This window comes from Haemorhous mexicanus, chromosome 1 (genome assembly GCF_027477595.1).
Source record: "Haemorhous mexicanus isolate bHaeMex1 chromosome 1, bHaeMex1.pri, whole genome shotgun sequence".
NCBI classification, from domain to species: domain Eukaryota; kingdom Metazoa; phylum Chordata; class Aves; order Passeriformes; family Fringillidae; genus Haemorhous; species Haemorhous mexicanus.
Window position 1 is genome coordinate 27,339,856 of NC_082341.1, and position 20,847 is coordinate 27,360,702.

A 20,847-nucleotide genomic window follows, 5' to 3' on the forward strand; every position below is an offset into this window, starting at 1 on the left:
GGTGCCAAAACTGCTGTGGGGGACTTTCCCCCTTTGTCCAGCTTTGTCAGTTATTTTATTTCTGATGTCATGGTGGTGGGGGAATGGCAGTTGAAACAAGTGCAGTTACTTTCCATCAGAAATGCATGTAAGATTGCCCTTAAAGTAGCATTGGTGCTGTTTTCATGGTTTTTTTCATACTACAGCTTCCATGCAATTGAAAGCACTAGGATCAATGCACAAAATGTCAGGAAACCAGTGCTGTCAAACTGGAAGTTTGAACTTTTGCAAAACAGCTCTTTCAAAACCTAAGTGCTCCTGTCTGCTAGCTCGTTCTCCTTATACACTCCTACTTAATATTGCACTCATGCTGCACGCTTTTTCACACTAGCTTGGGTATTTTTTGCATCACACAGCTGGATACAAGAAGTTAGCATTCAGCCCAGCTGCAGAATGACACGTGAGAAATATTTTCCAACACATTGAGTACATGATTGATACTGGCAGGTGTCCAAGACTCCATGCAGAAGTTGTATCAAATTAGAATTATGATTAGTATTCTGATTGAGATTTATTACCTTTATTCTACTTTATTAATTATTGTTTCTAAGTCATTTCCTCCAGGATATAATAATTAGCATATGTTCACAGAGGCCCTTAAATGTAACCAAAGGAAATAGTATAAAAATCAGTTGATGGCTCGGTTCATTTCAGAGGTACTTAACAATCCATGAATAGTGTTGCAAAACATCTGGTGAAGATGCCATACAGCTCAGTTGGCTCAGTATTAATTAGCACAATTAGAAGGGAGCTTTCTCACAGGTACCCACTCACCTGTTCACAGTATTTCAGGTCAACTGATTTGCCATCACTGCGAACACAATCGAGCATCCGCGTTTTGATACCGCTGCCACAGACAGCCTTCTCGCTGAGCTGACACGTGCTCCAGTCTGCAAGGAGGGATTCATTAGCATTGCAGACTTTCAGATAGAATTCACAATGATCCAGTCTCCCACCTAATTCTGATGGCCTAAAATAACCCTCACAAGCAACTTTTACACATGCAAAGGCTCACGGAGCTCAGCTGCTACGCATTTTTGGAAACAGTGACCTTTACTGCAAATAGTCAGTGTTATGGTACCTTCCTGAAAAGTGCATATTTGGTTTTGTCTGCATAGATTTTGAGTAAATCACAAAATTATATGAGAAATACTTTTCCTGGAGTTACATTGTGCACATTTCACATGCAAACTCTCAATTTAATATTTTATCTGGATCAAACAGCCTGAATCAGCTTTCAGTACAAGTTCCACAGCTGCATCTGTGTAAGAATGGAAAGCAGAAAAATCCATCCTGTAAGGTGAATGGAAATGAGCTGTAAGATGTGGTCCCAGGCTGTCACTATAACACAAATACCTGTCACATTGTAGTCATAGTGGTAGCAGTTCTTGTTCAAAGTGCAGGCTTCTGCCTCAGTGGCAGCAGGACAAGGCTTTCCATCATCTGGTTGTCTAAGGCATTCAGCTGACCTTTCACGGACACTACTTCCATTGCATGGCTTGCAAGTAAGATTGGAAACAGCTTAAATATTTTGGCACCCTGATACCTCTTTATACAGCAATACAACAACCTTTTAAATAAACCCTTCAGAAAATACAAGTGTAAAATAACAGGTTCCTGCTAATGTATAAAAGAAACTCTTTTCTTTAACCTAACTTGGTAACACCATTCTATTCTCCTAACCAATGCAAATTTCAGTATTAGTACTTTGGAGCTATTTCACTTGTTAACAGGACATTGAAATGCTCACTTTCCAAATGTTATAATGTAGTGCACCAAAGCCTCACAGAGGTCCCAAAACACTTTTTGGGTTTTTTTTTGTTTGTTTTGGTTTTTGTTGTTGTTGTCGTTGTTATTGTTTTTTTGACATTTCTTTTTGAAATTCCTGTCAGGAAGGAAGGGGAGAGGAGATCCAAAATTACTTTTCTATACTCAGTCTTGATCTGCAGACTTCATCACTCATACCAGGATAGTGACATTTTTAGTTCAGTGACTGTGCTGCTATGCAGAGGCTCAGAGCTAGGCTCAAAGACAAACTCACAAGCCACTGCCAAAGCTATTCCATCACATAGAAGGCACCCCACACTGGGAAGAATGACCACTGGGCACTTTTCAGTCTGTGTTCTGGAAGAATTTAGCTTTAGGAAAGTACTGTCACACTTCATTTGCAGCCAACACAAAACAACCCTAAAGATGACACTATATATAGACATTTACAGGTGTTACCATTCAGCACCTTTACAAAACACTTCTCACATATACTTTTAAGGTATCCTCCCAAAACTATAATTGTGGCACTTTGGTATACTGCTTACCAAAGAGCACTGAGACCACGATCCCCATTCAGACATGACACAGTCCTCAGGACATGGCAATGTGCATTTTCTAGCACCAAGTGGCATATCTTCAGGATCACACAGATAGTCTTCTACTGTGTCAGAAGGACCATCCACAGTGTTTAGCATGCATCTGGAAAAAAGAACCGCACATCAACTTCACTTGCCATGGATTTTGTATGGTATGTGCTCTAGAGTACTCTGAGGCATTTTAACATTCTGTCAGCGCATAAATGAAATCATTATTGATCTATGAATACCCAAGAAAAGCTGAAGAGTCAAAAACAATCCTTGTTTTCATAGATGACAGCAACAAAAAGGCATACACATAAGTTAAACAATTCCTATCAGTAATTTCCTGGGAGCCCCTGGGCAGGTGATTTGCTTGACATTAGCTAACCTCTAAACCAGAATAATGCAAATCAATTATTGTTTAGACATATTTTGTGCATACTTCAGCTGGTAACTTTAAATCCAGAACTAATAAAATTTCAAAAATTTTATATTCTTAGTATTAATCGTTAATTTACACAGAAACCTTTTAATTACCAATAGGTTAACTTAGGAATCAAGGTCTATATCCATAACAAGTAGACAGAGTCATATTGCACTCCCTGAATCTATTCTGATTTCTATCAGCCAGGCTCCAGGTCGGACTCAACACTAGGCATTACATAGAATTACATCAAATAAAATACAGCCAAAACTGAAAGTGAAGGTTTGTTAAAGTGAAGGAGGAGCAATATTGTCTTACCTGACTTTCCTTGTCTGAACACCTTCTCCACAATTCTCTTTTAAGTCCACGTTGGTCACCTTGCAGACACTCCAGGGCTCAGTTACCCATATGTACTGGCTGCAGTCACTGTGGCAGGGGACTACCTCATACACCTGGAATCCACATCCAGTGTCAGTTTTGGTGCACACAAGTAAGATAAACATGCAAAAATGATCATACAGAAAAAAGCATTAATGCTCTTGGAAAGAATAAAAAATATGAACGTGATGATTTAGACACTATAGTAATAATACAGACTAAATACTTGCTAGAAAACTCTGGTTTTCACTGCCACTCAGCCCATGCTGTTCCATTTCCACCAAAAACCTCAAAAGAACTAACATAAGGTCTGTAACTAGGCTAGCTCATGAGTACAGCTTTTTAAAAAAATGCTGTTAACACTCTGCTAGAACTTTAGCTCTGTCCTTCGCATCTCTTCTCTATGATTCCATCCCACTATTATATTACTATCCCAGTTATTAGTTGTGGGGGTTTTGTATCACTTAGGAGAGGTGACTTCAAGAGTAATTATCCCAATATATATTGATTCATTTTATTTATTCATTGTGTATGCTTAAAATCACTCTAATGTATCTGTATACCAGAATTAGTATTATGTTTAGATTTGAATGCTAATTTTTAAATGACATCTCACATAGCAATTTCTACATAGTGTTCCATGTACTGACTCAAACACACATTACAAAAAATGGGACAGACAGCACATGTTGAGCAAGAAGCAGATGTTGAGCTTAAATCTCTATTTTATAAATACTCACCTGTGCCTGAAGAATTTTCATGAACCCAAAAGAAAGAAAAAAAGCAAAGAGAAAAAGTTAGAATTGTATGAGTGAAGCATAAGTACTTAAAGAGAATAAATGTAGGCACAATTTTATTATAGACAATATACAATATTATTATAGATAATATTCTGTTAGTTCTGCAAAGAAAAAGGATTTTATTTTTTTCTCTTGGATCTCCTTTGCTATCATAAGGGAATTTGCAAAAAGTTTGCCCTTGGAAGAAAACGAATTTTATAAATCACAACTGGTGGAAAGAAACTGTATATTACCTAGTCTCTTGGTTAGACAGTTGAACTGTTTTCCCTTTTTGCCTATAATGAGCATCAGACTTTTACACAGTAGGGAATCAAGTCTCTCTTAGATAATAGAAAATCCTCAGTGTTTTTGGATGACACTGACTTCTCTATCAATTGAAATTCTTCTGACAGCATTAAGTACAACAAATAAATGGAACTGTCAATTCTCATCCTTCCGAAGTTCCTGCATCCTTCATTGAATATCTTAATTATGCATAAATTACTTAAAGCCTATTGCCTTGAAATTATACTAGCTAATTTGACATATCATTCTAGGTATCAAGTCAGCACAATCAAAACTGATGAAAAATCCAAGACTTGTCTTAAAAAAGTTCTTGATTTCTTTTCAGCAAGCCTTCTTGTGTAGAAAAAGATTGCTGATGTTTGATGGTTAACCTGCAACAAAATACCACAGAAAATGGAATGCCTTCGACACTAAATGTGTAGTCTGATATCATATCACTATGCAGCTGATCAGCCCATGCACAAGGCCACCAGCATAGTCAGCATACTTGGGCCTTCTCTGAACTGCATTAACAATAAAAGGCATAAAGGTGTGTGGTGAAAATGCATCTTAGGGAAGGTACTGGACTCTTGAAAATTTCTTTAGAATTCTTCTCCAGAATTTCCAAAATGAGAATAGGAAAGCCTTAATTCTGGGAAATGTCTGTATGTCTGACCCTGGTTAGCATAAGAAGAAATACATAAACCCCACACACTCAACAGCTTTTGCAGTAACATAAAATTTGGATCTCTTGACAGAAAGCCAGAGTAGGACTTTATATTGCATTGCACCTGTGAGAGGTGTTCTCCTGACCTTACTGGCATTTTTGTAGCTATGACTGCAGGCCACAGCAGTCTGGTGGTATAAGAATTGCATACCCATCCTGTTCCTGATAAGAGGAAAAATAATGCCTGTAATCAATGAAAAGATGGATGTCCTTAATTTCTGTAACAGTCTCACATAAGTCTCTTCATTTGAAACCATGCTATGGCCATTGACATGATTCTATATCAAACCTGACTCCATTATTACTGTAATTATGATGTCTTTTAGCCTATTGAAGTGAGTACTGAGCAAGCTTTATTCAGTTGGAATGTGGTTTGGGAGCCACCCTGGCATGCACGGCCAGGAGGAAAGACACTGAGTGACACATCCAGCTTTCACTGTGCTCATCCTTCCTCAAATCACAGGCACACATGTCAGCCCCGAGAGACACTGAACGACTTCTTAACAAGGTCTTAAGGATATTATTTCAGTGTTTCCCTAGCCTTACTATTAGAAAGTTTTCCCAAGGCTTAACCCAAATCTGCTTGCAGCAGTGTAAGCCCACTGCTTTTATCCTATCCATGATGCCCATGGAAAATGGATTATTTCCTCTTTCTTTGCAGCAGCCCTTTATGTATGTACTAGCAGACTGCCAACATCCTCCTTCCCATCCTCCCGTTCTCTGGGCTAAAAAACATGTTGTAGTCTTTGTCCAGGTGCATAATTCCTAGATGGCATCTTACAGCATAGTTCCTCTGTAAATCACAGTACACATACTTGTGGGCACCTAAGATCCAATATTACCACTATGGGTCACATGCATGCAAATAAGAGTGCTACATTATTAAGTAATAAATATGTAACTTATACACATTATATTGAATGATTATTGAATGATGACTCTGAAAAGTCAGTTCTTTTCCAGCTGAATGGTGGATCATATTTAGTTTAAATAACTAATTAAGAATTGGAATACCTGTGCATTTCTCTGCATGTGTCTGAATTGAAAGGGAATGTATTTAAAAATGAAAAATACAGGCTCTATATTTTTCAACATCCTTGCATTATCTGTGGAATTTCCTTCTCATGAAAGTACAATATTTCAATTACGTTTTTTCAATAATTACATTTGGAATCAGCTATTATTTGTCAAAGACCATGTAACCACAAATCAAATGAGTCAAAGTACCAGCAGAGGGCAATAGTGTTGCATAAAAGTGGCGAACATACCTCAGGAAAATCACCTTTGATGCAGAAAAATACAAGCCTATTATGTACTACATGAATATTAAAGAAGGATAAAGACTTTTGTATAGACTATAATTTGCTCCTATTGAAACACGTTCCTCCCAATTTAAAGCATATTTACATGCTGACCCAAATCCAGCAACCCTCATTCTAGTTCATATTTTGTTAAAGTAGATCACAAACTTGGTTTATTAGCTGCAGTTAAACACTTATGATTTTCTAAATTAGAACTAATTACATCCCCTAAAGTAGAAAATTAGATCAACAAGCCATTTCATTTTGTTCTAGCAAAATGTCAATAGGATAATATTAAATACATGCATTTTTATTCAAATGTAAATTGAGAGCACATTTTTTTTTTTAATCTTTGAATATTTACAGAAAAAACCATGTGGTTGCCTCTGCAGACTAAATTAAATTCAACAGTAATATGAATATAAATCAACTTTGAAGAGCATAAGTTAATTGACAAGGAATGTTTTTCCTTTCTAAAACTCTCCAAGGAAAGAGACTAAAGGGTTTAACTTGGGCTAGTGCTAAACTTAGTCCCAAAGACTAAATGCTTGTTAGAGGTCCAAGCCTTCCAGCACTCCCGGGGTGCTCTTGGGTCACATTTTATGGTTTAGTTTCACTTGAAGAGATCCAGACTGTATGGTCAGACTGCTCCATATTGCAATAGCAAGTGCAGTTTGTGGGACAGCTGGGAGACTGACTTCAGAATTGCATTTGTGACTGAACTGCACTGCCAGGGCAAATGTACCCAAGAAGGTCAAGCTCCAACTTGAGGAGAACCCACTAAGAGGCACTGGGATGACTGTTTGAGAGTTTTACTTTCTGATCTAAGATGGTCAGGGAGTGACATTAAAAATCTTGCCAGTTTGAGCAACTGTAACGAGACATTTTACCCCCTGTCATATATTAGAAGATTAGAAGGGACATTAAGGATCATTTAGTTCCAAGCCCCCTACCATGAGCAGGGACCTTCCACTGGACCAGTTTTCTCAGAGCCCCATCCAGTCAGGACTGGAACATTTCCAGGGATGAGGCATGCACCAGTTCTCTGCATAACCCATTCCAGGGCCTCGTCACCCTCTGAGTGAAGAATTTCTTCCTAATGTATAATATAAATCTTCTCTCAGTTTGAAGCCATTCCCCCTTGCCCTGTCACTACATAGCTTTATACAAAGTTTCTCTCCATCTTTCTTGGAGAATCCCTTCAGGTAAGAAATGGAAACACAGTCTTCAAAATCTGCATGTAAGCATGTTTTGTTGTCTGCAATCTGCAGTTCACAAAATATGCAGAATTCTTGCAGATGAGGAAGTAGCTAAGACAGATCCTTTACTGCCTGAGGAACTTTAAACCAACACATACTCCTTCTACCTCCATCTGCTCCTTATGTTATACAGTTCTTCTACAACAAAAAATACAGATAAAAGGGTTATTTGAAGTTTGGAAAAAGCTATATCAATAATGTAAATATAACTCAAATTACCTGATTGACGTGATCTAGCTTTGGACAGGGTCTTCCACCATTGTAGGGTTTTTCACGAAGCCATTTAGACCGAACCTTTACCCCACTCCCACAGGATTTACTACAGCGAGACCAGTTGGACCACTCACTGAGCTTGCAGTCTGAGGGACAGGGAATAATACAGGCTTCCTCAATATACCCTAGGTAAATAGAAAAGAAAGTGAAATCTCTTCAGCATGTCAGTTGGTGACTTCTCCCTGAAGCCCTCGTCTGCTTCATTTAGATTCTCCAAAGTTTGACTTGACAGGACTGTGTGAATAGAGAGATCTCTTCATCATTAGGGATAAATTAAATTCTGCAGAAAATTGACACATATAGCTGGAGACTGTTGGAGTAGCAGCTGAGCATCCTCACTGCTCATCATCCCATCTGATTAGGATTCACACTCTCCAGATTTCAGTATTCAAACTTTCTGACAGCTACAGTGTAATTGACCATCTCTTGGCAGCATCAATCTTACTCTGTAAAATAATATGTGTAATTTTTTTAAGGAAAAAAGGTTTAATTGAAGGATACTCCACAACTGTAACAAGTAATTCAATTGCAGTTATACATCAAAAATCCAACTGAGAAGAAATGCATCTTGCCAGCCTGGAGCAAGGGAACTTAACACCTTGTGACCTTTCTAAGGTTAGAAAGAGAGAGTAGCCTGCCACATTAATGATCTGCCGATTAACAACCATCTGCCCCCAGCAGCACACTGAATAATTGCACTGAATGGAAAAGCAGATGTTTGTTTTGGTTCTGTCATTGGTCCAGAGAGGTTGGAAGGGGGTATGACATGGTCTGCAGGGAGTAACATGAGGCCTCAATTCACTGAATAAGTGAAAATGTCTTTCTTTCAAAAGCAACATATGCCATAGCTTTACAATATGTATAATTTATTCAAGTATTTCAGGGAGAAGCTATAATACATCAAATAAAAAGCTGGCCTTAACTGCATGTTTACTACAACTATATCCTGAACTCTCTTCTCCCCTTTCCTGTGTCAGATCTGCAAAGTATTTAACATTAGCAAAAATTCACTTTACAGAATAAAAACCTTGGTGTATTTAAACTTGTATTAAAATATTTAATTAAAATATTTAATAAAAACAGTGGGAAAATTGGCCTTACTTGGTTAAGATCATCCTCAAAAGATTACCATGGTTCACTAGGCTTCAAATGTTTCAACTGTTTGTCAGATATATGGAGTTTTTTTAAATTTGAAGGGGATCAATCTTTTCATCAGAGTTGAACTGTTTTTAGCCTATGCTTCTATGTAAAGTTGTTCTGTCTCTTCTAAAAGGAACCAATAACAACCAATCTCAAGGTCTGTAAAGAATCAAACCACTTAGATTTCAATCCTATATACCTATTTCTAGTTAATTTGTTGGTTTAGATATAGTTAATTTGTTTTAGATAAAGAAAATATTTTTAAAAAACGCCATACATTAGCATTTATAGTATTTTATGGTCAAATTCAGATGGTGTTTTTATTTTGTATGGTTTTACTTTGTTTAGAAGTGTTAAATATTTAAATAAATATAAAGAGAATATCCTGGACTTTAGCACTATGAAACTACTGCTCACCAAACGTGTCTTCCTTAAAATGACTAGAATACTATTACCTTGAATACAAGCATATTCATTAAATATCTGTTGCTATTTGAGCAACCAGTTCAGTGAAAGTGCATGAAGGGGACACTGTGCTAGACAAAATAAATTTTTCAGGATCACATCCCTGCATATGAGAGGTGCTGACACAGATTTCCCTGCAGAAGTAGATGCAAAATTGATTACATTTCACCTTACCTGACATCTCTGACTCCTAGAAATCTGATGCACCCTATTTCAGAGCTCCATCCTGCACTGAAGTTTGATTGCATAAATACCAAAGTCTGTACTTGCACCAGAAATGAGCTTTCAACAAGTCCTCTCAGGTGCTATACAAAACAATGTACTCACACAATCAGGAAGCTACTGAATGAAAATGGAAAATAACCAAAGCAAGGTAAAAGAAACAATTCTCTTCAAGCAAGAAATGTTTAGTGATATTTATTATCTAATAGAACCAAGTGAAGATTTCATTGCTCTATGAAATTTCTTGTGATTCTGAAATGCTGCTTTTACTTTCAACATAACTTCTAAATATTGTGTTTCTGGAGAAATCTTTCTACTATAACACAGTTATGCCATTTACCATTTGTGAAATTTTTATCTCTGGTAATTAAGGACTGAAAACCCCAAATTTAAATTGTTTTAAATATATTGTACATCCTTAAACATGTAGCCTGAATTAGTACAGGCTGCTTCAGGAAGACTTTATTTTAAGGTCCATAGACCTTTGAGATTGTCTCAGTAACTCTCAAAGGGATCTTCCCAGTCTTTGCCAAAATCTTCTCCAGGATACCATGGTATTTTGGGACTTTGAAAACAATTCATAGCCTACCTAAAGGAGCCCGTGTGGAATATACTAAACTAAAATAATTAACAAACTAGAAATTATTTTGTTTCATTTCCCTTCAATTCATCCAATCAAGGGCAAAAAGTTTAACAACATATTTAGAATATTGCAGACAGAAGTTGTATCAAATACATTATACTACATGTCATTTCCAGGTAACATTTTAATTACCCTGAGCTCTATTTCAAGTGATTCCATAAATTAGCCAATGAAACCATATCACTGGAGCAACCTTTATACTATCCATGAAATATCAACATTGAAGTCAGCCACTAGAACTGCCTAATCATGGAATGCAAAAAAGGCAAAACAGCTTCCTACTACAGCTATAGAGTCTTATTAAGAGTTATAGCATGGAAAACTGCAACCTGCTGTTATGTTAACATATTTTGCAGCGGTCCCCGTGACACTATCCACACTATAATGGAAAAATACTGAATTACAATCTTATACTGGCTCCTTAATCCTGCAAGCTTCATGGAATGGCTTTTGTTCACCATACAGCTCTTTCTGTGCCATCTTCATGATATCTGGCCTATGATGCTCTCCCCTCCCTCTTTCCTATTTCCTCAGAAAAGCGTCAAGACCCAAACTCCACATATGAAAGTTAAGGAGCTGAACAAGAAGAATGGAAAAGACATTGTTAAGAAGAGAACAAGAATGGAGTCAATCAATGAAAGCACCAAAAAGGAGCTCTAACAACGTAGGATCACTTGGAGATTCTGGAAGTGTGGAGCATTTTTGGAGAGCAGAGAGAAAAACACTTATTCTTTTGTAAGATACAAGACAAGCATTAAAGAAACTCCTAAGCACTGGTATACTAACACTGTTAAGGGGGTCCACAAAGGAATTTCACAGCTTCTCCAAACTGATGGAAAAGAAAATAAATAATTTTTGCCTATATCTAAGAACACAAAGACTAGATTATGTATTAGAAAAATGTTCTTTACACAGAGGGTGTTTGGGCACTGGAACAGGCTCCCCAGGGAAGTGTTCACAGCACGAAGCTTGACAGAGTTCAAGAAGCATTTGGACAATGCTCTAGGTACGTGGTGTGACTCTTGGGGCATCCTCTGCAGGGCCAGGAGATGGACTCTGTGATCCTCGTGGATCCCTGCCAACTCAGGATACAATTCTATGAAGTTACTTTTCATGGCAAAGAGTCAGAATTCAAAACAACAGAGGAAATGCAAAACAAGAGGGACTAAGGAGGAATAGAGGAAAGGGTAAGAAAAGACAGTGAGAGGGAAGAGGAAATAAATGGCTCAGAACATAAAGTCAAGAGAATTGTAAGGAGACACTATATGGAAACAAAAAAAGAGGAGAAAAGAAATAAACATCCTGCCAAAAGTAATATCTTGGTGAAGCACAAACAGAACAAAATGCTCTCAAGAGCTTATGCTGGCATTCTCTGGCCAGAGAGTGAAATGTAATGAAGAATGTTCTCACAAATCAAAACAGAGGACAAAGGGAAGAAATGCAAACATTGTGCTCTCTGATTTCTATTCTACATGTAATTAGTATGCAGAATGAAGATGACCTTGTTATATCTGGCATCAAAAAGTTTTTGGCATATTTATCCTTTGGCATATATTTCCTCTCAGGGGCCTCAGTATTTTGCTCAGCAGAACAATTTAACATTTAGCTATTCTACTGGACTCCCTTAGAGCTGAGGAGGAAGCACACTTCAAATTGCTTACAGATATCACTTTAGTCAAGAAAGAAGAGTGAATTAAAAAAATAAATTACTTGTTGAAAATTACTTGTTCCACTCCACTTACTACCTATCAAATGGTACTTTTCAGGAAAAGCTTCTCTGGCTTCGTTGTCACCTCAGATACCTTTCTTTGTGTATGAAGTCAGCATATCTTTTAGGGTGATTAAGGATGATCTCTGTAAATTCATAGCAATCCTCCCTCAAATCCAAGAAAGCAGATGTTAAGGAACTTTGAAAAGTTTAGACTTGGTTGTTGTTGCTGTTGCTTTTGTTAAATTTCAGATGGTTTTACTTGTAAACTGTTCACACTGCAAACATTTTAGCAAGTGAGAAGACAGAATGTTGTTATATAGAAAAATATTGAAATGAAGTCACCAGAAATACTACATGCAAATGAGACTGGTGATGCAGATACATAGTTTCTGACACAAAAAGGATGTGAAGGAGCCATTTTTAAACTTTCAGTATTATTTTCAGTTTGATCAAATCACCCTTGAAAAGGTGCTGCTTGTGTTAGACCAACCCTGTGTGTGTGTTACCTTATTACAGAAACGAGCCTCTAGTGTGTGGGAAACATCTCTATGGTGGAATGTCACCCAGTTATACCACACAGGCTGGTTGCTAATATAATTGCACCAAAAGTCATACCAGAGCTTTGAGGTTCAAAGAAGCAAGAAATTACCAAGGTGATTACCAAGATAATGGCAGAGAGAAGAATGAGAGCAGTGAAATTTCTATGAAGAAGAGCTGAGAAGATGAAGGAGGGACAATTAAATAGAAGGCAAACACTTTAAGGGCTGAAGATATGTTCTCTGGACATCAGCAGTTCACTTTTTGCCTGCTGTTTCTCATCCTGACTGAAGTGTTCCACAGCATCATTTCCTTCTCCTCACAACATCTAAGGGATGTTGGAGAGATGGGACCGTGGTGTGCTGTGGTACAGGGTACAGCCCTGCATGGTCCAGAGAAGTGTTGGAAAGAGTTGCCTATATCTAAGGGCCTGCTCCCAGGGCAGTAGTTTCTCAGTTATTTCAGCTCCTATAAGGCTGTGAAGTGGGCAGTTGTCTGCTATGAGTGAGAACATGGCTATTCTGTCATTAAAGATTACTGAACCACAATTTAACAAATGGCTTTGAACCACTAGGAGCATGAACTGAACTCATTAGTAAAAGGGAAAAGTTTACTGTCCCGTTGCTAATTGGCTATAAAATCTGGACTCCTAGAGCAAAGTAATTAACAGATGAGATGGATAATTTATAAGGGAGAACTTTAATGGACTTCACACTTTCTCTAATGACCAAGCAGGATAAGTAGGTGGATACAAGACTTTTCCCCACAAACTGCATGTGCAATGTGTAGGAGCAGACCGACGACTCCAGTTGAAGGGTGCAAACATAAACATCTCACAAGATGTTTACAGAACTCTTTTGTCCCTAGGACTGACAGAATTATGCTCCTACTTTCATGACTAAACCTCATGCTGTGTTTCAAAGAAAAAAATGGTTTATGTTGTTCTCACAGATTTTTTTTTTTTCCCCAGAATATACAAAGTTCATGGATCTCATCTTCTGGGACAAAGAAATACACAACTATTTGCATTTCATTTGTATCAGAAGATATGTGTTTCTAGAGACTATTCATATTTCTGCTGATCCATGGAAAGTTATATTGAACACCAAAAGATTTCTTCCATTTTTTTTCAGGATTACCCTTCAAAGGCTCAAAATCTGAGAGCAATTGTTCATGCTTAACTATATCCTGCATCAGTAATTCTTCCTCTGGTGAACTAACTGCAGCTCTTTGGATTGATGGATGACTGCTTTAAGACTGATATCCTGTTGACAAGGCAGACGTAAAGGTACCAGAATTCAGAGGCCTAAGGTAGGACTTCTGGTGCAGGGCAAGAGGTAACATATTGCTAGAGAACACATGACATAGATATACATATATATTTTTAAAAATATGAGAAAATATATAGGCTATGAAACAGTAAAATGTTTTAATAACAATTTGAGAATCTAGGCTTACTACCATACTAGATTAGAATTTCCAAAGGGAAATATATTTACTTTTGAATAAACATTCAACAGAAAGTCCCAATTAAATTTTAACACTGATTTTGTTTTCTGCATAAATTTGCATTGCTTCAGGTTAGACTATCGAGAGTGAAAAAGCCACATCTAAAAATCCTAATAAAAGTGGATAAAGCAAGCTGTGACAGACATCTTGGACTATATAGACTCCGTTATACCATACAAGATTTTATTTTATTGCACATATAAGCAATTAAATAAAAAATTCCTCCATTTCTATTGATACTCCTAGCAGCTGTTGCAAAAGTATTCACTGATATGCAGATATTCCTCTCTAATCCTCCACATAAGCCTTGTAGCCACAGAGGGCTTTGTAGAGTCAGCACAAATCAATGCATCTCATTTAATTAATGCTGAAGGGGGAAATAATCTCACACTAATAAGGCAGCAGACAAACTATCCTGACTGCTTGACTGTGCCTAAGGTCTTAACAGTAAACGGACATGAATTAAGCAGAGTAATACGACCTATATAAAAATGCTGCATCTGTCTGCCATGCTACTCTGTTTGCCTTCAGTAGGCACACACAAACACAACCACCACTCAGCTTATGTGGGTCATGATTCATAATTGATATATGGTGGAGAAAAACTGAACACTGAAGAGCAAATAGTTTAGTTCATAAGCGTGGCAGTGGCTTGCTTTTGGGTTTTTTTTGTCATGAAAATTCCAAGGTACAATTTAAAGGAACAATGAAGAGAATCTCAATTTTTTTGACAAATACATGGAAACAGATTGTTGGCAGACACATGTCATTATCCACAGAGCTCTAGTACACTACTCATGGCAGGGATAAAGCTATGAAAAACAACTGCAGCTTTTCTAGTGGAGAAAAAAATCCTCTCACATTTGATTAACAAAATAAGTTAATATATTTCTCCAACAAAATTATCTATGTAGAATTGAAAACCAGGAAGCAGAGAAAGGGCAATTTATGTGTCTTCCACTAAGGGAAACAGGTAAAGAGCAGCTCAGTTACCCCTTTTAGCTGATGCTCCCACACCTGGTGACATCTGGAAGCTTTTTAGCTCTTGCCCACACTCTGCAGAACTGGAATGGATGAAAATATCCATGGCAGAATACTTCAAATGGCTGCTGAATAGTGTAAACTTTCTTAACAACAAATTTAACTTAAATGAGAAACAAAATATTCTGAAAATTTAAGTCAAAATATTTGGCATATATAACACAGATAAAAAAAGAAAGTAAGGAAAAAACAAACCACCTTGTCTCCCTGCAGCTGAAACTTAAGTCTACTTAAAACTGTTTCTTTGGGATTTTTTTTTTTGAAGCCCCTGTTAAGCTACAGAAAGCTAAGAAACCTCTGCAGAAGTACTTCTGCTCTCTTCTTCCCACAGTTCTAACCTAGCAGTACCAATACAGTTATTTAACTATATTTTGCCTTTTCTTTTACAGTCCCTCCTGTCTTCTTGAGAAACTTGTTTGCACTTGGGATTTTATGACTGCGCCCAAAATTTCAAAAATTATCACAAGAATTCTCAGATGGGTATACTAATTTAGGGTGGCCCTTGTGTCCCATCTGTCCTTTAGGTCCTTGGTGGCTGTGAAACAGTCTGCTAGTTAACTCTTCTTAAATCTTTTGAGCACGAGATGTGCCATGCAGGAAAGAAAGTATTTATTCTTCTGACTCTGTTTTCTTTGTCTTTTCTGAATAAATAACCAAATCGTGATGATAAGCAAGCAACATTTTGCAAAAAAACCAGCTAATGAATTTTTTGGCACAGCAGAGCAGGTCTATCTTCTCATTTCTTCCTCTCAAAACAACATGGCTTGCAACACCGACCTGTTCATGGCTTTGTAACTTTACGTGGTAATATTTACACAAAACTTTTGAAAGTCTCACTATTTGAGTTTTTTGTGTTATTTGAGTATATCACAAAACATATCTCATGATGTATTAATAACATCAGCTTGGACGCAGTTTTTCCCTCCTGTCAGATTTAGAGGTTGTTGTCACAGCTGAAGAAGTTCAATTATCTCCATTTCCCATTTCAGGATTTCACAGTGTGAGAAGACAACAAAAGCTCTAGTAGGATACCAGACTGGAAATATCTTCCCTTAAATGTTGGTCTTATTTTCCCTCCTAGTACAAGCTAATTGGCCAAATCATATCCTATAAAAATTGCAATTACATATTACTTGGAAAATAAATAAGAGACCCACAGGAACTAAGAGTAAAACAGGTAACATAGAAGAAAAAACTGATGACACTTTAGATCAGTTAAAAAAATTAGTGAAAAATCCAGTGAAAAATCATTGCTGTAGGAAAATAAGATCCTCTGTTAAAATTTATAAAATAACCCAAGCAGGCTTGGGTTATTTTATAATTATTTTATAAATTATTTTATAATACATTGTGTCCTGTCAAGTTCTGCTTGAAAAGCCAAATGCAGATTGATGGGAAGCTACAAGGCACTTTTAATTTTCTAGCAGGTGAGGTACTATTGTGATACTACAGAAGGCCCTTGTTGATTTGGCATCATCTAGCTTTTATGTTTGTTCTTAAAGAAAACAAAACAAAACTAAAAAAACCCCAAACAACAACAAAAAAACCAACCAAAGTAAAACCAAACCAAAACAAAGAGCATACTAAAACCTAGAGAAGATGCCAAACTGAAGAACCGTCACACAACAAGAGCATGAGAATAACAAGAAAAGCATCATAAATAAGCACTGGGAAAATATATAATAAGATTTAACTGGCAAAGCAGAAGTTTGTACACATTGCAAAAAATAAAACAAATCATCAGAATACAATCCATGAATACAAAATAGTTATTCAGAAAAAGCAGTAAACATATACTGAAATTAGATTGAAAAAGCTATATAATTTGCTCTAGCTCCCTTGTATTTTCAAAAATATGCTAAACCTGGAAAAATGCTGAAGGCAAACAATAAATTAGGTAAGCTTTATGTAAGCCTACGCTATTTGTATGTACAATGCCTATCAATAACAGAGGATCTACTGGAAAGGAAATAATAAATTTAGTGATGTATTCATTAGCATCAGTTTACACCTTTATCACCAAAATCATGTTAGAGTCTTCATTCCCTGTGTACATGAAACTCCCATCAAACAATTTTAGGAAAGTAGAAGGAATACAGGATTAGTTCAACATGAATTCCAAGCTTCATCTGCTCACACATTACAGCATGGACCAAGTTAATGTGTACACTCCCTCTCAGATGGAACTGATGAGAAAACAGCGACAGGAGGGGTGTGAGGGTGGTGAAGTGGAATATCAAGGAATCAGACATCTTAGTGAACTGAACTAGAAAGAAAGAATTCGAAAGAAAACAACACCTAAAAACAAAGATTTCAGGCTTCCCAACCTACAATAAATACAGTAATGACAAGAAAAAACTTCCATTTTACAAAGCTAAAAGAGACTTCAAGTCTCCTGTGACAAAAAAAACCCCAAAAACAAAGGATGGAACTTGAGAAAGAAAGAGCACAACAAAGCATTGCTATATTGTGGTTTTGGATGGGTGCCTGTGAGTGCTAATAGCATATAAACAGTAGCCTTGGCTATAGCAGGAATAACAGTAACACATTGTTAGCAGCTTTTCCACTGGATTATTATTCATTGTGGTCACTGTGAATGTAGGCCACATTCCCTGATAAAATCTATTGGATCAGAAATTACTATCATGAAGAGAGAATTATATCAGGGTAAACGATGATGGTTTAGAATACACTTTTTTAGTACTTTTTTATTCCTCTTCTATTTCTTTGATTCCTGCAATGGAATTGCACCTCAAAATGCACTGCCAGGGCTTGAAAGCAGCTACATCCATACTTGTTCTACACAAAAAGTTGTTCCTAGCAGCAGCATGTTACTTACCACATACAACACCAACAATATGCTCTTGGACAAACAGTTTCTTTCCTTTTTTTTTCCGACACAAAAGCTGGCAGTGCACATTCTTCAAGTCATTGAAAATTGATTGGCAATGGGCCATCACTTCCCCTACTTTCTTACACACTGAAGTTCTTTTACAATTTTCCACTTTTCAAAGGTCATTCTGAACTTAATGCTGGAAAGTGATGAATTTCTGACATAGCATATGCTAACCCCTTGACTTGATACATTGAATTTCTAGTTTATCATATCTCTAAATAAGAATTAATAGCGCAAATTAAAATTGTCTTATTTAATTCAATCTCTTTGATTAGCTATTTTAAATATATCCAAGTAAATAAATGAAATTTCTGTTATCTTAATTGAACATTAGAAAGTAGAACCCATATGTGAATTAAGCTTATATTGACCTTTTAACAGCACCAACACCCAGCTTTTCATACCAATTGCTCAGATACAAGTTTGCAAGCAGGAAAAAAATGAAGACAAAAACTCCACTGATGTCAATTAGCACACTCCTGGCTCACTGAAAACCAGAAACTGCCAGTTTTGATCCTAATGCTACACATGCATCCCCTTTAGGAAGGAAAATTGCTCCTTCCTGGAGCAATCTAAATACAAAGAATATAAAGTCTTTAACCCTCCTAGTTTTACACATGACAGATTTACACAGAGAAAAATGCTGTGTGCTGTTGAACTCAGGTCAATTCATGCCAGTTAGTGAAGGTGCTGAAGAGCAAATGGTAGAGATAAGGCTATTTAATTTTTAAAGCTGTCTAAAGAATCTGTGGAAATCATTTCAGCCTTTCCAAAATAGTCCTCTGTTTGTTTATTTTGTTTTAATTTGCCCCTTCTAAATGGCTTTATTCTCAAATTTCCAGCTACAGTTTTCAGGAAAAATAACAAGGTATTAATTTTTTTCAAGTAAAATACCTAGTTAGTAGGTTACCCTGATTTTATTTAATTTCATGACTTTAAAAGTCAGCAAAACCATGCTAGGTTTGAAGGTATCTTGGGATAAAAGGCAGCCTACCCAATAAACATTAATCTGCTAATTCTATTTGTACATATATCATGTTAAACTTAACTAAAGCACGTAAGTAAACAGATGAAAGAAAATAGGTTTGTAAATACCATGGCTGTTGCATCGTGATGTTTCCACAAGTCGATTGTTTTGGTCATAGCACGCCATGGCCTGGTAGCGATAGCCTTGTCCACATTCCTTAACATCTCCTTGTACCTTCATTCCCAGCAACACTTCCATCTTACCCTCTGGTAAAATACAGTCTGACCAGTTTCCCACAGGCTGAGCGCTGTACTTGTCACACGGGCAAAACTGATTCTCAATCAGAGGATACAACTGAGAATTTCTACATTTGTCCTTTTTCTTACTTTTTCCTAGAAAGAAGAAATAGTTATTAGCAAGTTTGTGTCAGTTTACAGCTCATCTCCCAAAAAATTAATTTAGGCTTCTGTAACAAGTGCTTGGGACTACATACATACATACATCTAACACCTATTACATTAATCTTTATTAAATTAATAATTATTGAACTGGATTTCCAAAGAAGTGGATACCTACAATTTGCATAAAGGCAATTTATTTTTTAAAAGGACGATGTAGTTTACATTTAATTTGGATAAAAATGTTTCAGGAGTAAAGTTTGAGAAAGTTAGCAGTTAAACAAATACACTCTTTTCCTGCTATTTCATCAACAGTGTGCAGTTCAATAAAAATATTTCTATCTGGATCAATTTTTTTCAAGTTGAAAGAAGACAAGAAGGGAGCAACACGCATCTTTGCTACACTAGCACCTTCCTCCAAAATGTCAAAATTCTTTAATCCCCTGTTATCATACATTTGTTCATAATTACCATCCTTTCCCTCTAATAGAATAAGCTCCTTTGAATTTGTTTCCATCCAGTACTGTTCTTGCTTTCTTTCTTGAACTAGAGCATAGCCATCCACTCAATATATTTAAACCTTCTCTTTGGTAAAGTTTACTTAGTTTTCCTTTCCATTCCAGTTTATATAAATTAATGCAGTAGTCTTTGCAAAAGTAGTGGTTGTTACTAAGTAGTATTTTAGTAGCTGTTACTTAGATAATACTGTAAATGTAATATTCTGTAGCATTTTCCTTGCAATTCAAAACAAGGCACTGGACATTGCAGCAGCCTTACTTCTTGTATTTGCAATTGTATTCATTTAGAATAGTAAAATAGAAAATGGGTACCTGGAGAAAAGTTTCCCATTCTTTTGATGACACTAAATGTATGCTTCTCCTCTGGAAGTATTTACCAGGAATAATTATGAATTTATTCCAAGTCAAGTACTATGAATTAGTCTGGGTAACACATTGCCACAGAGAATACACCCCAGCACATATCACAGAGTTAACAAGTTTGAAGGGGTAACTTAAATGAGGACAGGAAGCATCACAAAGTGTTAATATTGTGGTAGGAAGAATATGTACTTTCCTTCTCTGTTTTTAAAATAAGGAAAAATACTGTTAGTCAGTTTTGTTCATTTTTTCCCTTGTGGAAGCAAACCTGACATAAAGCTTACCGGAATTATTAGACAGTCACAGTGAGGCTTCTTGAAGATCATGAATTATTCATTTTCCACTGGTCTTCTGATTTACAGGGGGACGGAGACAGGGATAGGGTTTGGATCCTATCACATTCTTTCTGAGCCTGCTAATGGGCACCCCCCTTAGCAAGCTTTCCTGCACCACAGACAATACAGACTAATTGGCAAAGAGTGCTGTGACAGAGGCCAAGCCTCACTCTTGAGGTTTCAATTATAATTTAGAGGCAGGGCATTTTTTTTCACTTTATGCAGAAGAAAAAATAATGAAGAAAACCACCAAAACTAGCAAACAATAGTCTAAAAAGGAGTTGAAGAAAAA

General features: G+C 36.7%; 1 protein-coding gene across 1 annotated transcript in view; it reads right to left on the reverse strand.

Annotated features, from left to right (window-relative positions):
• Positions 1-20,847, reverse strand: part of THSD7A (thrombospondin type 1 domain containing 7A) — a 266,296-nt gene that overhangs the window by 22,295 nt on the left and 223,154 nt on the right. Inside the window, exons 15-21 of the mRNA XM_059843888.1 lie at positions 19,073-19,336; positions 7,760-7,938; positions 4,762-4,767; positions 3,130-3,263; positions 2,355-2,508; positions 1,396-1,537; positions 814-929 (exon numbers count right to left, since the gene is read on the reverse strand). Of these exons, the coding sequence (XP_059699871.1) occupies positions 814-929; positions 1,396-1,537; positions 2,355-2,508; positions 3,130-3,263; positions 4,762-4,767; positions 7,760-7,938; positions 19,073-19,336 (995 nt within the window). The remainder of the gene's footprint in view (positions 1-813; positions 930-1,395; positions 1,538-2,354; positions 2,509-3,129; positions 3,264-4,761; positions 4,768-7,759; positions 7,939-19,072; positions 19,337-20,847) is intronic.